This window comes from Lissotriton helveticus, chromosome 3_1 (assembly GCF_964261635.1).
Source record: "Lissotriton helveticus chromosome 3_1, aLisHel1.1, whole genome shotgun sequence".
NCBI classification, from domain to species: Eukaryota; Metazoa; Chordata; class Amphibia; order Caudata; family Salamandridae; genus Lissotriton; species Lissotriton helveticus.
The window spans coordinates 154,965,514-154,992,580 of record NC_136061.1 but is presented as its reverse complement, the minus strand read 5'-3'; the positions used below and the strand labels follow the sequence as shown (position 1 = coordinate 154,992,580).

The 27,067-nt window shown below is 44.1% G+C and overlaps 1 protein-coding gene across 4 annotated transcripts in view; it reads left to right on the top strand.

Annotated features, from left to right (window-relative positions):
- Window positions 1-27,067, top strand: part of GTF2IRD1 (GTF2I repeat domain containing 1) — a 1,361,292-nt gene that overhangs the window by 1,304,414 nt on the left and 29,811 nt on the right. For all 4 annotated transcript variants that reach the window (XM_078679432.1, XM_078679431.1, XM_078679429.1 and 1 more), the window contains 2 exons: window positions 4,183-4,220; window positions 11,079-11,218. In XM_078679432.1, the coding sequence (XP_078535558.1) occupies window positions 4,183-4,220; window positions 11,079-11,218 (178 nt within the window). The remainder of the gene's footprint in view (window positions 1-4,182; window positions 4,221-11,078; window positions 11,219-27,067) is intronic.

Below are 27,067 nucleotides of genomic sequence, written 5' to 3'. Positions count from 1 at the left end.
ACATCTTCGAGGAAGGCGTCGACGTCCCAGAACAACATGGCGTCGACAGCAACTCCGAGGCAGAAAATTCCAATGTCGAGGACATCACTCCAGCGCAGCGGGTCGTAAGTAAGACCGTCGACTCCGACCCTTCCTCGACACACCCCAAAAAGGCTTCGGTCACAGCCTCGCCCTCGGGCTCGGGTACACTCCGAGACACTGCTTCTACTGCCCCACCTTCGGGCCCGGATAAGAAGCTAACAAAGCCTTCAGGCGATTAGGGCTTGAGTCGACCTCCACACGGTGCCGACGCACAACTACCGTCACCGAAAAAGACACCATCGGTTGCCACGCCCACATCGAAACCAGCGGCACCGAAACAGGCAGTTCCTACCTCGGCCCCGAAACCAAGGTCGGAGCCAGGCAAAGCTTTGGATCCGAAGAAACAACCCGATCCGAAACCTTCATCGGCCCCGAAAAAATCGTCGGAGCCGAAAAAGATCCCAGCTTCTCCTGTAAAGGGCATTACCAAAAAACCAAAAGAAGCAACTTCAGTGCCAAAACCTTTCTCCACACCAGAAGATCACAGTTCTGCAGAGGACTTATTTCACCCGGACCCTGCACAAAAGACTTTGGTGAAAGATCCAACTACTGGTCGACTAAATTAAGTTCAAAGAAACGACCACTGGAAACACCAGTACCGGCTCCTCCCCCAAAGAAGAAGGACACAGCCACTTCCCCGCTAAGAGTGCCTTCCCCTTCTCCTCCACCTATGCCATCACCACCTGTTCCCCTGCCACAGCATTCCCCTACACACTCTGTCATACATGATGATAATGGGAATGATAGCTCTGATGACAAGGGGTAACCCAGATGATCCATCTATTCCCCCAGGCTCACCTGACCCATGGGACGATTATAACACGCCAGACGTTCCAAATGTCCCTCAAGATGACATATACCCCTCTAGGCCTTCCCCGCCAGAAGGTGCAGTGATCAAAGAGTGTTCATATATTTTTGTTACTACCATAACAGACAGTTTTTGTTTTGCTTTCCAGAACACCACATGATCAGTAAAGTGTTTCAGTTTATTGGCAACCAATTCTATAGTTGACAATTCTTTTTTTATCAAAGCTTTCCTTTAGGTTTTCCAAAGAATATCACAGGAGACAATAAGGGAAATCATCTGCACAACATCTGTACCATGATGATTTTTATTGTCTTTTTCCTAGGAGGTCAGTTTATTGGCTGTCAAATGTCCCTCATTCTCAAATTTACTCATGTAATAAGACGCTGCTAATTAAATGCATTGATGGTTTGCAACATAATATCGCGCATATTTATTCGAGGTTAGATTTCTTAATAATTCAACAGCATAAATAGAAATTTGTCTAGCACCGTAAAGATAAGTTTCAATTCTATTAAGGACATGAAGACGAGGATTATGCTTAGTCTTTCTCAGCTTTATTAACATATAAACCTCACAGCAGCCCGAAAGACAAACCTATAAAAGTCTTTGAATGCATCAAAAGTAAACATGAACAAGGAAACATCATCTCCCATAATGCCAAGGGAGGTGTCCAACAACATAGTCCTTCCACAGTGTCCATAACCAACACGTAGTCCTTTTACTCTGTCCCTCCTCTTTCTTCGCGCAAGTCACGCTAATCCATCACTGGTCCTGCTTTGAACCGTTGTTTCCAAGAAGAACAGAGACAGCATAAGGGCTTCGAGAAGACCCAATCCAAAATACAAGGCTTCAACGATTACATACTAAAAAAGCCAACCATATCCAAATACATTCCCCTACTAAGAGTAGAAATCTTATAAACGTGTTTCGGTTACTTACCATCATGCAGGTGGGTTTGCACAAGACCGTGCCCTGGGTTGGATAATCCTCACCTCCGTGTCCTTAATAGAATTGAAACTTACCTTCACGGTGCTAGGCAAATTTCTATTCTTTGTCAGGACCGGGTGCTCAGATTATGCTAGAGGGACCTCCAATACTGGTTTCAAGTAAAACCTTTTAAAGGTCGAATCCGAGTACCAATCCTCTGCACGCATCAAGTCTTCTAGACAAGCCTCTAGAGAAAAAGCCTTGGAAGACATTGCACCCCTGGCTGAGTGGGCTCCAAATTGCTTTGTGTGAATACCTGCCTCTTGCATAACCCAACACACCCACCTGGCTATAGTGGGGGCAGAGACAGTCTTGTGCGTTTTCAGAGCATTAAGAAGTTGCCTTTTGCCCAGAGGGCGAAGTTCTTGAGTTATTTCTTCATATGCCTTGAGGCAGTTCACCACACATAATTTCGGGACATCCGGGTATGAAACTTAGTACGTCGTCCCACCGAGAACACTAATCCGCCTGGGGAAAAAACTCTTGCCGAGATGTCCAATGCGCGGACATCAGAAACTCTTCTGCAGGAGAATAAACATAAAAGCATTGCCAGCTTGGACAAGATTTCCTTTAAGGAAATATACCTATTTGGCTACTATGACAGAAAAAGATTCAAGACTAGGATGACGTCGCATAGGGTAGAGTAGCGTGGTTCCGGGGGCTAGGAAAGGTGGATACCAGGCAGAAGCCTGCAGACGAATGAGTGTTCTCCCACCGGAGCCTCATGTATTGGGCTGTGACTCGCCGAAATTGCCAACCTTATCGCGTTGATTGAGCGATACTGTCAGGGCGTAGATTCCTCAGGGCTTGTTCTATGTCAGAAGGTCCACCTCCAGGCAGCTCGGACTCTGTTTTGTCATAATGACATAGAGTATTAGAGTGGCCAGGTGGGGGAAGGGTGTTGGGAAAGAGAACAGCGGGGAAGGAGACCTGAAACAGAAATCCAATATACATCAAACACAGATGCTCAACATGCTTCTTAAATATACTTAATTAAATTACTGAAACCTAATGAATTACGTGTCATTCCTTACTATAGGTTTGTTGATTTAAAACAGTATATATATATATATATAGTATATAGGGCCAGATGTAGGTAGGCTTTTACCGGTCGGTAACGGCAGAAATCGTCTGTTACCGACCGGTAAAACCCTTTTCCTATGTAGGAGGCTATTTTACCAATTCGGTATTTACCGATTCGGTATTTACCGAATCATCATTTACCGATTCGGTATTTACCGAATCGGTAAAAGAGATGTAGGAAGCAATGTAAACAGTGCTTCTGGGCTTTAAGAATTCGTTATTTACCACCAACTATTAGTTGGTGGTAAATAAGGAATTCCTATGTAAATGCATAAATGTGCATTTACACCTGTGCCATGTGATAGCCATACATGCCCTTAGGGCATGTATGTATGCCACATTTGCACACCAGCACTAATCAGGGGTGCAACAGGGTGTCAAAGTGACACCCTGCCACCTTTGAATTTTTCCGAATTTTACCGAATCGGTAATTACCGATTCGGTAATTGACATTCATTCCTATCGGGCCTTACCGATTCTGTATTTTTTACCGAATTATTATCTACATTGCAATTACCGTTTCGAAAATACCGAATCTGTAAAATTCGGTATTTTCGAATCGGTAATTTACAATTACCTACATATAGCCCTGGTTTGCTCTGGTTTCTTTGCATTGATAATGTAACTCGATTTAGGGGGTACATTTACAGTTGTAGAAAGTCAAAAAAGACATTAACGAATTTTCCATTGGAGATCATGCCTCTCTAAGTAGTTGCTTTATTAGCAGTTACTGGCATTTTGACTGATATTCTCAGAAATTCCCTGACAATACTTCAAAATTTAGCATATTATTTTCTGCCCATGGCAAAGGACGGAAATCACTATAGTGTTATGAAAATCCCATCACAAAAAATTTAACTTCATATAGGTTTAGGCAGAAACTACTTTAAAAGCTAGCAGATGTCTCTGCCCATTCCACCATTTAACCTAATTAAAGATGTATTATTATGACTAGATAAATCAGAAATTGCACTAAAGAAGTGCGTTTCTAAAGCTGTGGTTCTGTTCCTGTGCTTAAAACACACTTAACTTTCGTGTTTTTTCTGCAGCTGCAGCTGGTTGCAAGTCTCTGGGGCTGCCAAGTGTGCCAATAGAACATGTATTTATCTTTCAGGCATATTAGAAAAGCTAGTATTGGAGCTTACTAAAAAAACTACCTTGTCACTGTACTGCAATAGATCTGTGAGGTGCTTCGACTGATTTTCTTTGAATTTCTTTCACAGGCCATATTCAGAAATGTATAATGATTCACCACAGACACGTAAGTTGATATCTTTGTACTTTGTAAAAATATTAACTAAACAGGTTTTACGTTGTGGCAGTATATAAATGAGGAATCCAATACAAAGTACTGTGTAGGCGAGAGAAAACTTTCCTCATGTTGAAAGATTTGACTCTGTGACGAAAAATGTACGATGTAGTGTGATGAAATGTTTTCAGGTCTTTTACACTTGTGCTTATATGGTGATGCTAATAAAATACCACACAAGCCTAGGCTCTAATTCTATTTATGTAGTTATATTTTGCTATAGCACTACTGTATTAAGCGGTATTAGATCACCTTACGTATTACATTAGAGGAAATGTGAGATCATATGTGTACAGAGAAGCAACATGAGTGGAAGTAGAAGTGTTTAACTACCTAGGGAAAGTAATGAGAGGAGAGTGGAAATCCAACTGTGGGCAAAAACACTGTAGGCAAAAACAGTGAAGGCAACCCTGGCCCTATGGCCCGTTACCAATCTGAGGTTTGAAAACGGAGTGGGGGAAAGGGAATGACCTCCCATACTGAGGACCTGGTGTCAATCAGAGATACGGGAAGGGAGCAAGAGAATGCAAACATGGCCATTGATAAAGGGGGGCTGTCTTAATCAGTCTTTAGTAAGCTGATTTCTCTCGAGTGCTTGAAACTCCCAATGCAACTTGAAAAGATAAGTTTGTAGCTGTTTTTGTAATGGCAATGTTCTTAATTGGATAAACAGGATGTTCTAGATTGTCGCTCCTGCACAAAGACTGATTGCCCAAGGGCTTGGGTTATTCTGAATTTCGGTATTTATAGTTAAAGAGTGATCTTGATCCTATACTCTCATTCATGCCTCCTAAAAGTTTCAGAAGATCTGCTAGCTAGCTAGGACTATCTGAGTCCGGTGCTTTGATGGTGAGACATGTTATATTGTATCCGAACCTTTAATGGAAACCAGTGTTGATGGCTCAGAATTGTAAAGATGTGGTCAAATGTATATTTCTCAGAAATCAGGAATGTGGTGGAGTGAAGTGTAGATTTGATAGGCATCAGATTGCCTGCTGGAATACCTGCTGAAGTGCTGTTGTGTTGTTTGCTATATTGATACAACATTTGCTCACGTTTATGGTATACAATAGCCTATAGAAGTAGTATATTTAAATGGAGAAATGCGTGAGAGCAGTGAATTAAATTATACGAATGGGCTAATATTTTATAACGTGTACCTGGCTGTAGACAATAGTGGGTGCAGGGTAATGTGAACTGCACTTGGTGCACTCAAGTAGCGAGTTGTCCCACTAAACTGTGCCATCTGAGAAGGACTGCCTTGTTGCTTGCTGCCCACTCACATCACATTTAGGACCCATTTCATGGCTGTGAATAAGTCACCTCTGGTACCCCATTGGACCTAGCGACCAAACTTAAGATTGTCAATGAAGTACTGCGAATCAGGAAACCCGTTCTCCTGTTATTTTCCAATGGTCAGGAACGAGATCCCAGTCCAGCTATGTTAGGGTGCATTCATTCTCATTTTCTGCATGGAGCCAAAAGGTAGACTTCATCACAGGATAAACACATTAAGTCTAGACCATCACTGTTGGTTTCCACCATCCATCCTGTTGTACCCTCTCTCACTGAAGCTCGGCTGCACTAGGTTGCCCAGTATTCCTTTTAAGCGTCAAGCCAGCAGTCTTCTCCTCTAATCTATAAACAATTGCTTTTAATTCAGTAATCCTGGTCTCCCAATTACATCTTTCTCTTGCTCTCCACTACCCACTAAAAACCCCAATACAGAACTTCACTGCTTTTTAACTGGGCTTCTGCATTATAAGTCACATGAGTACATAAATTCATACATCGAATGTTGGTCAGCAGCGCCCTTCACAGTGCATCTGTCCTCCTGCACACAGCACACCCTGTTTGCTTCTCTGTGATTGCATAATGCATGCTACACTGCCTTTTGTGGAGAGAATAGGATGTCTCTTGCAAGAGAGAGTGCAGTCTGTGACTTTAGACTAGCCATTCCTCCAATGCCTCCGCATAAAGGCAGGGATTATGACCCAGTGAACTCATAGCACACAGGCTGTCCCTTGTATGTGTCCTCAGTGTCATGGCTCTTGTATCCTACGGATGTGCTTGGTGATTAGGAACCTTCTTCCAAAAGTTCCACAAGTAAGCATGAATTCCCTTATTGAAAGAGGGATTCCCTCATTAGTCAAAAAAGGTCCCTGTCTTGAATACGACAGAAACCGAATTATCTGGTGTACTTTGGTTTTACTCAAGACCGCAAAGAGCACAGGGTTCATTCTGAAATACCAGCTGGGTTGGCGCAAAGCCTGCGGAAATTTCTTGTTTTCCTCCATGTGCTTTGCGGGCACCTGTTCCATGGTATGCCCATCAATCAACACTGAGAGAGAGAAAAACTCTGTTTATTTAGACCTTAGTCTTTAAAACCAATTGAGTAAAATTCAGGGTATTGTACATAATTAGTTATTAGTAAAACAATATACAGCTTTTGTTAAAATCTTTAAAAGGTATAAAAATGTACAAAACATTCTACTTAAAAGCTAAATCGTCTTGGACATTTAAAATCAAGGCTATTCGTTATCTTCAGCAGTGCACCACTACAGTATGGAGAAAAAAGATATTAATACCCATAGGACTTGTCCCGTCTAAGTTACTCTTCTTCTTTTATTGTATGCAGGGTAACTGGGGTTTCTCACTGCACTTCTTTGGGCTTTCCCCTGACCATTGGACAATCAACACTGTCATGGAAATGCGCAAAGGACCAAAAATTTCAATTTTAATTCTTTAAGCAAATTTAAACTCCGGGCTGATTACCTCAAATACAAATGTATTCAGTAACAAAAAAAAACATAATCACTATCGATAGTGATTCGACTTAGAGACAGACTAACTGAACAGTACTAGAGAACAGCAGAGGCTACAGGTGAATACAACTCATATCCGTGAACAACATACATATAGGTCAAAAGAGTCATAATTTCATTGAGCCTTGAAAAAGCCAACGCCCACCGACCACGTTGGCGGTGGGGGTTGTCCCAGGTGAAAAGTGTAACCCCCGGGTGAAAAGTGTTGGATGTGCAGTGGTATACAAGATACCCATCATGTTGCTGTACTATGCTTTGAGGCTCATTAGGGTGGTTTGTGCTAAAAAACAAAAAAGTATTTTTTTATTCTAGTGCCATTAAAATATGTATCTGTAGAGACGTCTTGCCTTAGAATTATCTCCAGGCGTCAGACTGAAACCGGAAATTTTTAGTAAGCTGTACCTCTGCGTGCCGGTAGGGGGTGTCATTTGGCTCCATGTGGCATAGTCTTCCACTGAAGTGATGTATGCTGTGCCTATATAGGCGCCATCACAGCCCGCTAATGATGTCATTTATTTTCTTTCAGCGCCAGTGCAGATCTGTAGAGAGCTACTCCTAGTCATTTTTTGACAATTTTTTTTCCAACTTTTGTCAAAGAGTTTTTGAGATTTGTCACCTCATTGAAAGCCTTTTTACCCTCTATCCAGGGACGATTAGTGCATGTGTACACATACAACACTACCGTCATGCGGTACTGCAACAAACAGGGAGTGGGGTCATGGACTCTTTGTCAAGAGGCTTCTGGACATGGCTGGAAAATTCTCTTGTTGGTTCAACATCTGGCGGGCTCTCTGAATGCCAAGGCAGACGAAATCAGACGAAGATGGCTAGTGGATCAAGAATAGCATCTCCATTCCGGAGGTGGTGCAAGGTCAGCAGTGGGGGAGCCTAGGTTAGATCTGTTCGCAACTGCAGAGTACGCGCAATGTCAGACGTTTTACAAATTGGAGTTTCCAAGGCATCTTGAGTGGAGCTCAGGCCTCCTGTACACCTTTCTACCCGTAGCACTCCTGCTCAGAGTTTTTAAGAAGATTAGGAATGACAGGGCCCAGGTCATCATTGTGGCTCTAGACTGGGCTCAGGAATCTTGGTATCCAGAGCTGTTGAGCATGGCTATCAGTCCTCCGTTCAGGCAGCTACTGCTGTTACAGTAGCTGGGGAGAGTTCTCCACCCAAAACTGTCAACACTTCGCCTTCTTACATGGAGATTTAGCTGCGACAGTTGACATCTTTCAAACTTCCACCCAAAGGCTGCAATGTTATCTTGGCAGCCAGGCATCCCTCTATCAAGACAGTATACACCTGCAGTTGGGGCAAGTTTGTAGTATTGTATGTGGAAAAACAGGTTGACCCTCTTTCTGCTCCCCTTTTTAGGTCCTTCTGTTTATTCTTTCTCTTTCCCAGGAGAGCTCTGCTTCGTGCACCTAAAATAACTATCTTTCTGCCATCTCAGCCTTTCTGCGGTTGCTAGATCAGCTATTCCTGTACAAATCCCCTGTTGGAAATAGGTTTTTTGAAAGGTCTTCAACACATGTTCACACCTTCATCATTCCTCAGTTGGACCATAATCTAGTACTCACCTTTCTAATATGCAATCCTTTTGAACCACTGCACAACTGTCCTCTCAGGCTCCTTACCATCAAGACGGCCTTCCTAGTGGCCATAACATCCATACGGCGGATCAGTGAGCTCCAGGCTTTGTCGTCTAAGCCTCCCTATCTAAACATCTTCCACGACAAGCAGGTCCTTTGTACCAGAGCTTCCTTTCTTCTAAAGGTGGTCACTCCCTTTCATGTTGGCCAATCCATCAACCTGCTTGTCTTTTACACTCCACTGAGTAGGAAGAGGAGTAACACCAATGACTGAACCCAAAAAGAGCGTTGTCGTTCGACTTTGACCACACGAAAGAGTTCCAGGTGGACCCCCAACTCTTCTTGGGGTATGTCAGAGCAAAGAAGGGGTACGCTGTTCAGAAATAGACTATCTCCTGAAGGATTGTACTTTGTATTAAAATCTGCTATGCACTAGCCAAGAAGCAACCCCCTGAGGGTTTTCTTGATCATTCCAGCAGAGTTAAGGCTGCGACCACTGCGTTAGCATGTTGAGTTCCCGCCCTGGCGAGGGTGCAACCTGGGCTTCTCTGCACATGTTCAGCAAGCACTACTGCCTGGACAGTCAGGTTCTTCGGGATGTGCACTTTGCCCGTTCGGTCCTGCAGGACTTTTATTGTGTGAAACGGTTTCGCAGACCCAACTCCGGGAAGGTATTACTCAGGTAACAATTCTAAGGTAGGGAAATCTATGGCTAGAAATCTTTATCAGATAACCAAGTTATTTTCCTTTGGTAACGCGTAACGCCTTATCTGGTAGAGACTCTATCTAGCCACAGTTCCTTAATATCCACCTATCCTCGCTCGTCTGCCAATGGAATTCTAGGAAAAGAGTTTTTCCCTTTTCAGGACTCCAGGTTTCCACACCAGTGGTAAATGTTCTTTGTTGGTCCTCATTCCTGGTGCTGAAACTCGTGAAACCAAAACTGACTTTAGTGTGCTGGAGTAGCCCCTATATAGATACTGCATACGTCACTGCCAATGACACCATGCGAAGCCAAACAACACCAACAACTGGTGCACAGGGGTACTGCTCACAAAAAATTCCATATACAGTCTGACGCCTGGGTATAATTCTAAGGTAATGAATCTGTGGCTAGATAGAGTCTCTACCAGATAAGGCATTACCAAAGGTAAGTAACTTGTTCTTTACATCGCCATATTACTTTTTATCGTACAGCACCACACAGCTCAAAGCCTATCTCAAGAACCATGGCAATATTTTACAAAGATTTCAGATAATTGCTAAAGTTTCAGAGCTGCAGCTAGTCTATCACATTTACAGTTTGCTACTGTACTAGTGGTGTTTTCTAGGTCACACAGCTGCCGCCTCCAGGGCAAGAGCCCTTTCAGGAAATATAATAACCTGGGTGGCAAGGCAAATCTATCAGCACTTCTATATTTTTCCAAAGACAGACTCTCAAGACAAGGCCCTCTCTACATTAAAAAATTAAACAAGTGTCTTTGATTTGCAGGAAGCTTTTGCCCAGAGCGCGACGTAAACTTTTTTTCCTGGCTTGGACCACTGCCGTGTAGCTGGCAGTGCTCTATAGGAAACAATGGTCATTAGTCATGAAGTCAGAACCACTTATGTACTAGCAACAAGTTACTAACAATGATTTCCTGTCAAAAGGGTGGGGGGGAGTCAATGGCAGATCTGCCGTCAGAACACCACCCAAAATTCCTGACCTCTGAATGAGTTTGAGGGAACGTCAGGCATTTGGTACATTAATTTGCAATTTTTGGATGGAGGTTCTGTTGCCTGCCACCTTTAAAAGATGCCCATTGGCTAACCAATGGATACTCCAGGCTGCCCATTTACCTTGTTTGCCCACAGGTTTTCATGCGTGTAGGAATGCAGGTCAGGAGGAGAGATGTAGCAAGCTGAGCTTATTGCAGCATGGCTAGAAACATCTTTCTCCAATGAGATTTTATTTTGCTGCTTGAATATCTCCTCAGTTTTTAATAACTGCCTAGAATCCATCTTAAATGTTGATTTAGGATAAACAGTTCCACTTTCCTTAGTAGGAAGTTTGATGTTTTTGTGACGTCTTTGTGACCTACTTATTTGTTGCACTCAATGACTTTTTTAATAAATAAATTGAATTAAAAAAAATTGAAGATATTTAGTATCTGTATTAGTCTCTTTTCAAACCGCATTACTTCTAAAGGAAAAGAGCTACTTCAGTTAGAAGAAAAGCAAATCAAATTAAAAAAAATATGACTGTATAATGATGTACCTTTGCTAGTATATATTTTAATATTCTAGCTGAAACTGCAGATTTATTTACACTATTATTAAGAACGGAAAAAATGCAAATTATACTGAATAGTTATAAATTCATGGAATCTTATTCCTGGTTATTCTTAAAACAGCAAGAGAGCACGACGACGATGTTCCTAGGTTGAAGAGGAAGAGGGTCTCTGAAGGCAACTCTGAATCTTCTACATCATCATCTTCCCCATCATCTTCAAATGTCGAGTCCAGTTCGTCATCAAAGCAGGTTTCTCTTGTGGTAAGGGATGAAACATAAACAAATCAAACGTGGATGATAATCTGCCATCTCTAATGTACGAAGCTGGTTTAGTTTAAGGTGCTCACTTATATAAGTGTAGCACCCTGAACTAATAAAGGCAACGATTATGTTGATTTTAGTGGTCTTAGACAACCTTAGGAAGCACTATAAGTGGTAGCTGTGGAGAGCAGCCTTCCAGCTTAGTCCAGAAGGAGTGTAAAGCAGCTTATTTTACCAGTGCTTAATCTTATGTTCTAGATTAAGTGAAAAAAACACAGTGTAGTTTAAAAATATGTATTTATTATTAGCACTCACTAACACATTGTATTATCTCCTACCCGGAGATATAAACACGATACACACAATGCTTTGTCAATAGAGTACGTAGGTGGCATAATACACAATGGTCTTCAGGTGGAGACCAAACCATACATCAAAATAGTGGAGCTTTCTATGGTTGCCTAAGACAACTAAAATCACCATAAGGATTGCCTGGATAAGTGCAGGGTGCTATACTTGCAAGTGAGCACCATATACAATGCCAGCTTCTCACTGTTAGCCTCATTCTGACTGGTGCACAATAGGTTTTGGGTGCAAACATCTGAGCTCTAAGTAAATAACACTTGGAACAGCAGTTTTTAATCTGGACATTTTTCCTGAGAATACCTGCAAACTTTGTGTAAAAATGTCCAAATTCAGAGTTTTACAGCTCTGAATGAGGGAAAACCTAATCCACATTTTGTCCCTCATTGATACTTCCAGAACTTGGAATGGCAAGGTAAAATGGCCAATTGAAGGAAATCGCTGAGAACCTAATGGTTTTCCACCCATATATTTCATATCCCAGTATTTGCGATATGTCCAGATTGAGGACCTGTGTATGATCATAAATTCAACATAATCTCAAAATACATATCACTTAGAGTTGCAAATAAAAGAAGCACTATTATTGGATACTCCTTCTGCAGACCATTTTTTTAGAAGTAACCCAGGTATCCTACAGGATACTTTTCAGCAGTTCACCCACAGTAGTAATTATTTCCTGAAGTGACTTAGTAGTTCAATAAAGACCATGGTTGCCATAGTTTCTAAAACTGTGCTTGAAACAAAAACAACCCTTGCATATATGTCCAAACAAGCCCCACACTGCAGGAGCTATGTCTGCACTTAAAAGTGTGGTGCCTATCTCATACATTTGTTTTCCATCTTCATAAATTCATCTTATAACGCACATCTGCCTTGAATTAGATGATGAGGATAGAGGGTCTTTTTGAGCAAGCAGTGCTGCAACATTTCTTGGTCTGAACATCTATCTTCTCATCTTCCTCAAATGCTCCTCTTGTCATTCTCTAGAAATCTGACAAATTTCCTGTGAAAAGTGTTCATTTTAAGCCCAGCTATCCATATTGAGTTGCACTTTTTGTAAGGGGAAACTGTCTTTCCACAGATTGCTTCTCACCCTCTTCTACGAATGTTCTGTTTTTTGGCAATACCAGATGGTATCTTTATTTAGCGGGTTTATCAGTTAGTATTGTGACCACCCCTCCACGACCACCTTGTGGATGGCATCTGGGATGCATTGGCACTACCTAGTTTTGAATGGGTGAATTGCTGGAATGTATTTCGGATCCCCTCTGATGCTTGAAACCATTTTTAGAAGATGCATCTGCAGATGGATAGAGCATCCTTAATCAAAAGTGTTTCCAAAGGTTACTCATTCTTCATTCTCTGGTAAAAGATTGTAATTTTGATAGACAGGACTTGACTATGAAACCATGCTGAAGAAGACACAGACACACTCATTCAGAGTTTGGGGCTAAATCTATAGGTAACACCCTGAGGTAGCAATACTATTACTCCATGCAGTAAGTGAGGCATAACTTTTACATTTAGAGCTTACCACTAGGGGTCTGCAAATAAATTGGTGATTGATACTTCTAACTGCATATTCCTCACCTTATGAATATTCCTCAGGAATCAAGTTGAATCAAGAAAATGCAGGTACAGTACTAACACATGCCGATCTGTGGTGTCGCGTAGCTCCACATCTACGTCGTTCTGCTTCAGAAATGCCAATGGAGCTGCATATAAGTACCACTCATCTTTAAAACAATATAAATTGATTATCCCCCAAAAATAAGTACCACCCATGCACTCTGATGTCAGTTCCCTTTTTCTGCACCTTTCACCATGGGTTTGAAGCACAACTGCTTAGTATATTATGAGATTTTCTTACGTTTCAAAATTTTACTTGTCTGCAAATATCTTCTCTAAAAATGACAGGGTTTAAGCCTTGTAGGGACATTCACAAACAGATGTCTGTGACAGAGCCCCATCAGGTATGTCTGCTCCTAGATGAACCCAATACAAATAGGATCACAAAGCTCTCTGTAGCTAAACACTGCAAGACTCCACTCCCCGATTGGTCAAGGTCGAAAGGAAGGTACTGCTCTCAAAGTTATTCCTCATTACAGGCAGATTCTTCGGGGAAGTCCAAGAAGACACATACGATATTCAAGCAGGAGTTGGCCCCTTCTCATCCTCTAGAAAAGATGCGAGAGCATCAAGGTGCCACTTCACCCTGCACTTGGAGAGCCGATTCCGAGCCTGGTCCTAATGCAGCATCATCATAGTAAGTTGAAGACTTCAAGGAGGCCACACTGTGTATTTCCAGTATGCTACCAGCTCACTCTGGAACGTAATTCGGCGTCAAGCATCTGCAGGGGCCTTTAGTTGGCATCATCTGTGCCTCTCGAACCAGCTTTGGGTTCTCTACTAGCTACAGTTTCGACTTCAGTCACGGCGCCAGTCCCTGCGTGGGCCCCTTCGACATCAACACCAATGGCGGAGAAGAAGGTGCACCCTATAGTGGATTCCAACTCCACGCTGAACTCATCTCAGCCTCTGCCTCGTCCCAAACCTACCGGATCTCAGTATGTTAGATTCTGATACGCTACATTTACCAATCGGCCGTGCACACAAGCTGGATTTTCGGATTGAATTCCAATGATAACCAGCACTATGATGACGAGGAAAAATAATTCCCACAATATAATGAGGGCAATTGGTATGAAGAATTACAGAATGATAGTGGGTTAGACATCTCTTCAGACTCAGAAATGGTCTTTCCCCAAGTTATTTGTGATCAGACGAGATGCAAAATTCCTTGGCCTGTAGCTCCCCACCATGGGGGGATAAAACTAACGTCTTCACAGAGGTCCTTCATCCTGGCCAGGCCACTACCCAACCTCTCGTGCCCTTCAATGAGGCTCTTACGGACACTCCACAGACTAGCACCTAGAGACCCTGACTTTCTCACGCGGCATCCTATGCTAGAAAGTTGGTGGTTCAAGTCCCTTTCCTACGATCCCACATGACCATGAGTCAATATAGATGGAAATGTTTGGGAAGTGTATATTTCATTTCAGCCAACCTTGCCTTACGATGAGTGAATTCCAGTTGCCTTCTGATGTGCTACACCCATGCTTTATGGGACGTGGCCAGTCAGATCTTACGGGCAGTCCCAGAGGATTTGCGGGCACCTGTCGCCCAAACTACTCAGGATGGATGGGATGCTGCTAAATGTGTTAACTGCTGTGTCCTGGACACAACAGATTGCTTGGATCAGGCTATCGGCACTATTGTGGTGCTTCAGTGCTATGCCTGAATGATGTCTGTGGCCTTCTCCAGTAATGTCGAGGCATTCTTAAGTGATATGCCATTTGATGACTCTTGCCTCTTTGGTGAGAAAGCAGATTCTGCCCTAGAGCACTTTAGATGGAGTTGGGTAACAGCTTGCTCTTTCAGTATTTCTAGACAGCTTTTCCAATAATTTTGTCCATTACAGGGATAAGCCAGTGCCTTCCAATACCGTCCGCATCTGATTCAGAGAGACAGCGCCCAGGCCATCATGAACTTTGTGAAGCTAATTCTGTTCCCCCTCCAGTGCTGACAACTTCAAAACCTCTTTAGTGAGCCACCCTATGATAGGCAGGATCTGACAGTTGCTTTAAATGCGACAAGCCATTACATCTGACCGATGGGTCCTTCTAATTGTCCAACAGGGCTACACCCTCCCATTTCTTCAAACTCTGCTGCACCTTCAACCCCCCCTCCAGCCCATCAGAGATGGAGAACCAAATGTCCATTTTGCAGCATGCAGTGTAAGCCCTCTTGGCCAAAGTGCCCAAAGAGAGTGTTCCAGTCTTCGAAGCAGGAACTGCATGTTACTCCTACTACTTCCTCATGCTAAAGTCCTATCTCCCTCTAAACGCCTTTCTGCAAAAGACAAGTTCAAGATGCTCACATTGGTCTAGGTTCTGTTTATCCTGGAGACAGGATGGTAGCATTGGACTTGCTGCTCGCTTATTTCTGTGTTCATGGACTGTAGGCCCATAGGAGTTGCTTGCATTTTACAGTATGCCAGAAGCATTTCAGTTTGCAGTGCTCCTTTTTGGCCTCACCAGTGTCCCTCAAGTGCTCATAAAAGTGATGGATATGGTTGCAACACACCTTTGGAGATCGAGTGATCTAGTCCACCTTTACCTCAATGACTGGCTTTTGAAGGCAGGCTCGCCCCAGGCAGTTGTGGACCACCTCCAGATGATGGTCAACATTCTCACATCATTAAGATTCTCTATCAACATGCTCAAATCACCATTTACTCCTTGACAGGTGCTCTCACTCACCGGAGCCATCCTGGATACGATGCAATTTTGTGCCTACTCTCTGAAGTGAAGAATCCAGGAAATTTAGGCTTTGAGCCTGATGTTTCAGCCTCTCTCCTGGATTTTAATGAGGATGATTGTCAGACTACTGGGACTGTTGCCTACTTTATCCTGCTGATGGAATATGCCAGGTGGCACATCCGCACTCTGCAGTAAGTTCTGAAGCCTCAGTGGGTCCATGACCAGGGGAACCTGTTAGATTTCATCCAGGTTTTGGAGGAAACTGCAGTGGTAGCTGCTTGACTACAGTTCAGCCAGGGGCAGAGCCCTCACCTTACCTCACCCAGACCTGACAATAGTGACTGTCACGTCACTGCTGGGTGGATAGGCAATCTGAGAGAAGTGGAGATCAGAGGACTCTGGTTTCCATTGGAAACTCAACTCCACATCTGTCTGTTGGACTTGAGAGTGATCAGTTAGGCAGTGAAGGCCTTCCTGACAACCTTCAAAGGAGGCTTGCAAAGGTTTTCACAGACACCACCTCCTCCATGTGGGGCAGGGTGTGTGCCAGAAAGCTCCATGCCTCTGAAAGTGGCTGACTTGCCAGGACGTTTCTCTGGTTGTGCACCACCTGGCATAACCTCTGCCACCTAGTGGATCGCAAATGGCAACTACATCCCAGGGTGGTGCAGGGCGCTTTCCAGCAATGGAGAGAACCCATGCTAGATCTTGTCACCACCAGCTGTAATGTGCAGTGTCAACAATTTGGTGCTCTGGAGGCCCAAGAAGATGCTCTCTCTGAGATGCATTCCAGTGGAGCTTGGTAGTCCTATATGAATTTCCTCCTCTGCCTTTACTGCCTCGAGTTCTCAAAAAGATGAAGCCCGACCAGGCTCAAATCATCCTAGTGCCTCTGGATTTTGCTCGAAGAGTGTGATGCCTGTAATTTATGGGCATGAGCATCTGTTCTCTGATCAAGCTGCCGCTTCTTGTTGCTCGTGTGTCGCAGCAGCAGGACAGGGTTTTGCATTCGGGTCTGCACAACCTCCATGTGGGAAGATAAAACGGCAGCAGTCGATTCCATTTGATTTTCCTGAGGAGGTTTTGATGTAATCCTGGTAGCTAGGTGCCCTTCTACAAAGTCAGTGCACACCGGTCGCTGGGGCAAATTTGTGGCTTGGTGTGGGATGTTTTGTTGTTTGTTTTATTTTTCGGCCAACAAGGTCTTGCACTGGGCACTGTTAAATTATTGCTCTTTTGGACTTTTACAGTTACCAGATCAGTCTTCTTCGTTCAAATCATCTTGTTGTGATGAAGGTTTTTGCATTACAGTATGATGCATGGGGTAATATTCACAATGTGAGGATTCTGCAGTTAGATAGAATATCCACCAGAAAGAGAGTTACATAAGGTAAATAACTCCTTAATTTTTGCATACACGGTTCACGGAGTGCTGTTCTGCATGGTATCACACCTTTTGTACCACATATGAGTAATTGAGTTCAAAAGCCAAGTCATGTACATATTAGTTTTACACTTGATATTTACAAAATATCAAGTATAAATCAACATTCTAAAGTTCATGTTGCACCATTATCAACTTCAATCTTATTACCAAATTGTTTTGATGTCATAAAAGTTAGTCCAGCAAACAGGACACAAATCCATGACATATCAAACCATATAAATATTTAAAAACAAGTTTTGCAAGTGAGCATGATGGCAAATATTTATTCTTGATCCTGTGTATGTTAAACATATATGAGATCATCTTTTCTTCGCAGATGAATATTTGTTTTGTTGGTCTTTTTGAAATGGTGGTTATGTTATTTGTATGCTGATTGTATTTTTAAAAGACCTATAAATTACTTCTGTATGCTTATATGCTTTGTCACCATTTACTTCCATATGCATCCTTGACAGAGAGTCAAAACATCCGATATTTGTCATAAGGGGCCCAAAAAGGTGTGTGCAAATATAACATCTGAAAAATAGATAAACATGCAGGAATATTCACAAGTTTCACAATCTTTTCTAAAAAAAACATTTGAACATGTTATAGATCATTCTGAAAATCCAAAAATGCTGTGTCTTCAAATGTTTAATCTAATTTGAGTTGCCAGTAAATAACTGCATTAGAATGTGTTAAAATGCATCATAAACAAAATCAACCCTATTTTGACACATGCTTTCCTAATTATCTTTGGTTATGTTAATGCTATCCAGTATTGTGTATCAGGATCTATCCACAAGACTTCTTATGACTAACAACTTAGGGGCAGATTCTGATGCCGGACGGACATCTGTCAGGTACTGGAACCGAATGACCTCTTGTCAATGGTTCCGGATCAGCAAGTGGGATGCAGCCGAAACCTGTTCTGTCACAACCCTATACTTAACAATCGGAGCATGCATTCCGAACAGACGGCATGCTCGCATCGTTGAGTGCAGAGGTGGAGTTCAACCCTGCACCCCATGGTAGGCACCTCAAGTAGCCTGCCACCGGGTGCAGGAATCAACAGGGGGCGCCATTGGTGCCCCCTTGGCTGCCATTCGGCGGCTTCGCACCTATGAAGGCCCTGCTGGGGGCCCCGAAATACAGTTTCCCAATGCCATTCTGTGTCGGAAAGGCCAGGACAGAAAGGCAGGGGGGAAATTGCCATTGTACTCCCTTGGCCGGAAATAGCTGGCTGGGGGAGTTCTGAAGGGTTTCCGGATGGCGGACAGGCTCTCCGAGCCTGTCGGAAGCCACCCGGAAAACCGAGTCGGATTCCTTTCCAACCGAGCCCTTCGGAATGGCTCGGTCAGAAAGGAATCCGAACTGGCACGTCCGATGCGGTTAGGATGGCTCTGACCGAGGGTCAGAGCCATTCCTAACTGTATCAGAATCGGGCCCTTAGTGTAGTATTTTCCTAATATGTATCTTTAAAATGTACACTATAGTAGTCATACCACCTCACTTACCAATCATCAGAAACACTAAAATCATGTGAGGGTAAACATATTATAAGTCACTGATTAGAACCAAATGCTCTGGATTTTCCCATCTCTTACTCCACTCTGTATGGTCACTCTCTCCACTGTTAGACAGTTAATCGATTTTTTTTTTTATGGCTCAGTAAAGTCAGCTTCGAACCAACACTATGACGACAATCACTTCAGCAATATCAAGTTACACTCAGAATGAATATAGAACTTTCTAGTGTCACCCTAACAACATAATCATAGTTGAGACTCACTGAGGTTGTCTGGGTGACCTTTTTTTTCAGCAATATTTTTTTATTAAACCTTTTTTACATGTAAGTACCAATGCAATGACAGATAACCTTAGACAGAATACTCACTATTGGGGGGAACCACTTCTGATCACGTCTGTTAGCAGCCTGCTGCTGTTTCCAGTTACACCGAGCCACGAACCTCTTTGCTGCCAGAAGAAAACAACTGCGGACCCGCCCGCCTGTCTCCCGCCGCCCGACTGCTCACCTGTCACCTGGAGCAGGGGCCGCCGAGAGGAGACGGGCGAGGGGCGGACTTCAACGACCAGCGGCCCTTGCGGTGTTCCGCCACACGGGGAAGCGCCAGGCGGCGCTTAAATTTGGCACCAGCCCCATCGGGTGGGGGAACCACTTCTGATCACGTCTGTTAGCAGCCTGCTGCTGTTTCCAGTTACACCGAGCCACGAACCTCTTTGCTGCCAGAAGAAAACAAATGCGGACCCGCCCGCCTGTCTCCCGCCGCCCGACTGCTCACCTGTCACCTGGAGCAGGGGCCGCCGAGAGGAGACGGGCGAGGGGCGGACTTCAACGTCCAGCGGCCCTTGCGGTGTTCCGCCACACGGGGAAGCGCCAGGCGGCGCTTAAATTTGGCACCAGACCCGTCTCGCGGGACGCCGGGCGAAGCCCGGGCCAAGGGCGGGCCCGTTGTTGCCCGTTAGTGACCGGTGGAGACCGGACCGGGCCACCCCCCTTGACTTCCGCTGCTAATCCCGACGCGTCTCTGAACTCAGGATTCCGCATATATCCATCATGCCTGGAAGAACCAGAAGCAAAACAAAAACTGCACTGGCTGTTGCCCAGATCACTGGTCCTATAGATCAATTTATTTCACGGACCAATGAGGCCATCGAACACACTATTTCCCTTTTGGAACGCAGAGTTTCTTTGGACCTCATTAAAGCGAAACGCTCCTCTATGGGCCTTTTAGCAACTGCGGCATCTCCCATCCAACAAGCTCCTACTACCGTTTTTCTCCCTCCATCTGTGACTGTTGCAGATACTCATACAGTACCATGCTCTGTGGATCTATCAGTAACGCAATCAGAGTCCGACTCCCTTCTATCAGATGACTTAGAGGTTACCCCGGACCTAGAGGCTTGTCAAACACACGGCATAATGGAATCAACCATAGATAAGCAATCTCGGGGACTGAGGGAAGGAGCCATCCCTAAACGAGGAAACACTACATCATGCGGTAACATAGTGTTGCCCGACACCCCCTTGGAATCTGGGAGGGAATCTGGGAGGGATCGACTTCCACAGACCATACAACCAAGTATAAATGCTCCAATTGAAAATAGTTCTATATCACCTACCATTATTGTAGAGGATACAGATAATCCATGTAAAGTTTGTAAATCTACCTCGCAAATATTAACTACAATTAAAGAGCTTTTTTCCCAGCATTTAAAACCTATACAAATTACTGTAAGGAATTTGGAAGCTCAAATAGCAATCCTATCACGCACTCACCATAGCGTGATGAGCTCACATCCACCTGGCCAAAGGGAGGGAAATTCTACTCACCCTACTAAAGTTCCCCAACAATCTCAACCTGGTGCAGGAACTAAACAGTCTCCTATGACCATTCCACCGCCTTTGAAATTAAAGCATACTGTTCCACCAGCAAAACAGCATCATTCAGCGCCTAGTGCGCAAAAGGCTAAAATATATACTGATTCACCCCAGACTCCATCAGGAACAGGACCTGTACAAACTAAGAAACCTGTAAATACAACAGCAGATACAAACGTTAATCAAGTTACAAATAATAAACCATCAATCTCACCTTCCAAAAAGTTGGTCTCACAACTCTCGCTGGCACCCAATAAGGCACCAAGATCAAGGCGTCCAGTGCACCCCCCACCGGAGGCAACCCCATACACGGTTATTCTTACAGGTGTTCCCGAACTAACCGAAGGTATGGTTGAATCCGCCTGGTCACTCAAGAATAAGGTCCTCCAGTGGTTAAGCATAAATAGACCACTAGAGCCTCACCATACTGGCGGGATCTCTACAGTTCGCAGAGTAACATGGATAGGTGATGAATATAAGTCGATCCAAGGGGACTGCATTATAGTAAATTGCAGGGATCCTAGTACCGTGGACCATATTTGTTCATGGCCAACCCTGGGGAAAAAAGGGCGGAATTGACGCCCAACATCTTTCTTTCTTTTATCCCCCACTGAACACACACCAATATCTTCCCACTTCAAACTGGCAACATCCCCAGGAAGAGAAATGGAATCAGGTTGGATACAGCCATAGCTATGCAAACAGAAACAGAAATAGGAATAGAGATTGGTACAACCAGCCCTGGCAACTGGGCAGATCTTACTATCCATTGGAGGGCTTGCAGGGTTTCCCAACAAGAAATAGGTACGATTGCCTAGAAATGGTGGATTGACCGTTAAGGGCTATAAGAAGTAAGATCCAGGCCCCACAAACTACGATCACTCCACTAACTTCCGGTCTTCAGTCACACCCGCTTAAACCCCATGGTCAAGCAGAATTACTCTCTCCTATTACTACTAACTCCCAGTCTGGGACTGCGGTAGAATCTCGTAATGTCACCTTAAACGAAACGATGACCAAATTCCTGGTAACTACTATGGGTACCACTGACACAAATTTCCATCAGCCCAACGATCTGAGTATTATTACTGAAATTACTACGATCCCATCAGAGCGTCTTCCATCCAAATCCTCTGTTTGCCACTCACCATCTGACCGAAACAGCTTGAATTTCTCCATAATATACTGGAACGTTGCAGGTTTGCGTTCCAAGCTGACATCAGAGCCGTGGCTCGAAACAGTAAGGGAACATCAGATACGTTGTTTTCAGGAAACATGGTCAACTACCCCAAACCATCTAGTGGGCTATAAAACCTTCCACATCCCAGCAATCCGGGGAGCTATGGGTAGACCAAAGGGGGGTCTCGTGGTTTATGTTGCCAACACTCTCCCTTTCTTATCTATTCGGAAGATAAAAGAATCCCCGGCCTATCAAATCCTGCAAATAAATTTTAACAAAGATTGTATATATATTTTGATTAACTATTACAACAATTCAGCTACAATAGATTGTTTAATAATTTTAACTGAAATTACCACTTTTTTAGCATCCTTACAAAATGATTCCTATCCCAATCTAGTACACATAATTTGGGGCGGCGATTTCAATCTTCCATTATGTCCTAATTATAAAAACGGAAACTGTGGCCTGCAAGATGAACATGGTAGTCCTCTGTCCCACTTTGCTCACTCTACTTGTGGAAACAAACTAAATGAGTCCATATTTTCTTTAGAACTGGATTTTGTAAATGATCTAGCGGAGCCACAAAAAGATTTTTCTCCAACCTTCCATGGTAGAGGCTCCTCAACCACTATAGATTTCATTCTGTCTTCCCAGATTCTTACGGGACAAGTGACTAATTTCACCACAGGGACAGACGCTAGCAGCGACCACTTCCCGATTAGCGTCAGAGTTAAGCCAAAAATGGTTAAGTTACATTCTTTTACCTCGAGCCATCTACAACAAAACGCATTAACCATGAATAAACTGCACGGCTATTCAGTCAAATGGGCCAAGGTTGACCCGGCGGAAGTAACAGAAAGAGTTCTTGGAAAAACTAAACCTTGGGTACTCGACTGTCTATCGCCAGACTCTACTCCTCAGACAATTGTGGGTAGTTTTCAGAACATTGTGAAAACAATTGGAAAGGAACTCTCTGGTAAACCGAGGATCAATAAGCTCCCCTCTCCGAGGTGGTTCGATACTGCCTGTCGAAAGGCCCTTTCGAGTTTAAAAGAAGCCCTCCATAAACCCACGAGGAACCTAGTGGAAATTTCAAATTTAAGGAGACTCTATAATACGGCTAGACGGGAACGTAGAAGAGAAATTAAGAAAAATCTCTGGGCCCAACTTCACGATAGCTGCCAAAGTAAAGACAGTGCTCTATTCTGGCAAGTCATCAGATCCCCCTTCTTGGCTGACACTACAAAGGGGCAGCATCTAGATGTCGCAGTTACGGCAGATGATTGGGTCATGCATTTTTCTAAAATCTTTGGTCACTCTCTACTAGACTCAACAGGAACAGATCACAGCAGAGCTCATACATTGGAGAAGAACATCTATCCGATAAACATCTATTTCAACCACGCGGAAGTCATCAAAGCGCTTAAGGCGTCGAAACCAGGCAAAGCTCCTGGTCCTGACAGAGTCCCAATTGACATTTTTCTCCATAATATTGAACTATGGTCTCCAATAATCACCCAGGTTCTGGCAGCTGTAACATCCGTTGGACTACTACAGTCATGGTCAACATCAATCCTACTCCCCATCTTTAAAAAAGGCGATCGTAATGATCCGGCCTGTTACAGGCCAATTTCCCTTCTGGACTCCATGGGTAAAATTGTAGGTCGAGTGCTCCTGGACCGCTTACAATCTTGGGCCCAGGAAAACAACATCATGACCGACCTGCAATATGGCTTCCAGAAGGGTCTTGGGACCGTGGAGCAGGCCTTGAACCTCACCCTCCTGACTGGAAAATATGTAGGCGCTAAAGGAGGTAACATCTTCCTCGTATATGTCGATCTTAGCGCGGCATTTGACTGTGTTCAGCATGCAAAACTATGGACAATACTTAGTGACCTTGGAGTGGATCCACCCCTAATACTCTTTCTCCGGGAACTCTATTCTGACGCCACAGGGTGCGTTAGATTTGGCACTAACGGTGAGTTAACTCGCTCCTTCTCAATATCAAAGGGAGTAAGACAGGGCTGTGTACTGGCTCCCTTCCTGTTCAACCTTTACACTAATGGCCTAGAGCAGGCCATGTTGGAAGGGAGCCAGGATCTTCCACAGATAAATCACCGTCCAATACCGACACTGCTATATGCAGATGAATCTGTGATTTTAGCCCGAACTCTAAATCAACTTCAAAAACAACTCAACAAATACAGTAGCTTTATGGGTTCACTAGGCTTTAAAATCAATAGAAAAAAAAGACATTTACAATGTATATTGGTCCTAGGGTCAAAAATCCTAAACCAATATTGGTGGATAACACAAGACTAGAAAAAACCTCTGTTTATCCATATTTGTGCATCCTCGTGGATGATTCCTTGAACTGGCGACAGGCTACGGCCAGCAGAAACCTTCTCTTCAAACGAGCAACATCGGCCCTGGTCTCATTTTCGAGAAAGCTAGGCAAACCCGCTCCACCCAAACTCCTGAAAATTTACTATGCTAAATGCCATAGTGTGGCTACCTATGGAGCAGGTGTTTGGGGGTATGGCCATATAGACCCCATACAGATAACAGAGAATGGTTTTGTCAAATACCTACTGGCCCTCCCGCAAAGCGCCCCAAATTACGCCTCACATAACGAGCTTGGTATGGAATACATTATAGACACGATTCGTTCCCAACCAATTTTACTGTGGCAACGTATATGGTCCAAACATGAGTGCCATCTGACACGATCTTTGATTATGGACTGTATAGCCTTAACTAACTGGCACAAGATCCCCTGGCTGCTCTATGTGCGGAACTTTTTCAATGACCTTTGCCGTAGGTCTTATTTTGACGATCCACCTAGCGTCGAAGACATCTCCAGAAAAGAGTTAAAAAACATGTGCTTGGTCCATTTGAGAGAGCTGCGCAACCAGACGGAGATTACAAAAACCTCGAACAACCAAATCTGTGCAACGCAAACAGTTAAAGGCATGCAACCTTATCTGACTTATTATCTGTCCAATTACGAGAAATACCTTTTGACCAGATTTCGTTTCAATACTTTTTTCCGTTTAGTTTCCTTTCCTGAAGTTCAAACCTGGTCTCGCACTCTTATGAATTGCCCATGTGATGGAGTTTCTTTACAATCAACAATCCATATTTTCTTCTTTTGCAAATATTATAAACTACCACGAAAATTCTGGATTCTTCCACTTCTTCACTCCTCAGGTTACAGACTATGTCACCTTGCATTTCTTTTTCTGCAGCTCTTGGACTCGCCACATGCCGCGAAGTGCATAGCCACCTTTTTAAAAACTAGTATCAGAATACGTCAAACTCATAACTGATATGAAACCTCCACTTTTAATTTTTAACTTTTGACGAATCTGTATTTTTTAATAATTATATGTTTGCTTTTTGTTTTTTATGTGTACTTTTTATGATTACGAACAGTGGTAATCGAATAAAAGTTTATGAAACACTATTGACACCTCTGTGGATAAATGGGGAAATCCAACTGACAAAGAGGAAAATAACAAATTCAATCCTAAAAATGACAACAGGCTCCTCATACTTATACAAGGCACACCTTTAGGTTCCGAAATAGGCACAGGAGGAGACAACCATTAGTAGAATCAAGCAGTGGCACAGAGCCACAAAGAGCGCAACCGTTAAGCAGGAAAGATAATGACGTACAACAAGCCTCTTATTTAGTAGCTTAAACAGTGCATCAGGCAATATTATCAGGCCACCTATTAGGTTTAAGACTGATGCAAGAGAAAAGGGGGAGACTTTAGTTTATATATGTCAGGGAACAAGAAACTATCCAGTGCACCAGGTTTCACAAAATCAATGTGTAGCGCTTGGAGGGCCAGCCTTTTCAATGCAGTGGTGGGACTTAACATTAGGGAGGGAAATAATCCATTGTTCCAAATCATGGACCTTCTTCTACATAATTGCCTACTTCAGAACAAACTTGTGATGTGTTGTGAATCATATTTATAGGCAACCAAAGGCATGCCAACTCACATTGGGACCCAGAATTCTTACATAGACTTTTAACTGCAGATTCTTCACCTTTTGAATGTTCTCAAGGCGTCAGACTAGATCTGGAAAAATCTTGATCTGAAAGAGACACGTTAGTGATAGATTCCTTACCTTAGAATATCCCTATGCATCAGACTGGATCTGGAAAGTTTTCGTCAGCAGTACCCCTACATGTCAGAAGGTGGCGTCGTGCGGCTCTGCGTCCGTCGCTGGCATCCTAGGCGCCGAGATGACGTCACAGGGACTACTTGGGCGTCACCCATTTTTCTGCGTCAGATCTGGTTAGAGAACGTACCCTAGTAACTTTTTGACTAAACTTTTGAGACTTTTTGTCTTATATTTTTTGAGTCGTTGACTCCTGGTGCCGTGTCGCCGTACCATGTCGGTGGCTGACCCCCATGGCGTCTATCTCTACTGTCTAGAGCGCGACCATGACTCCCGGTCATTTTCCGACTGTCTGGCCATGGCTCCGAAGGCCTTACGGGAGCGGTCCCATAGGTTTCTGGAGGCCCGGCAGTCGCCTCCGTGCTGTTCGAGGTCTAGGTGTCGATCGAGGGACCGTACGTGGAGCCATCATCATCGCTCCTCGGGGTCGAAGTCTTCAAACATCGGAATCGGGTAGGAGACGTTATAGGAAGAAGTCGAAGAAGCCTTTACGCTCTCTGACATCCCACCGCCAGTCTCCGGACGCTGACGAGGGGGCCGGGGGTACCACACCAGCTGCTCCTTTGGAGCCTGTGAGTCCTGCGGTCTACCCCTCTTATCCGGGTCCGTCGACGACTTCTGCCCAAGTGCAAGAATTTCTTGCTGCCATGATCCGCCTATTCAGACCTCGGGCTCCCACCGGTACTCCTTCGGGGCCCGCAGTCCCAGCTGAGGGCCCTCCCTTGCCTCCGGTCCGTTGTCGGCGCTGCCGACGGCTCTGGTTCTGGCGCCACAAGATCCTCCGCCGACAGGTCCGGCCCGGGCACCACAAGGTCCTCCGCCAGCGGCTCCGGCGCCGCCCGTGGCTCCATTCCCGGTGCCGCACTGGGTTCTGTTTGTTCCACCACCGCCCTGGCCCGGGTTCCCGGACAATTTTGCCCATGGTTGGGACCCTAATTGGGACACGAAGCGGGAC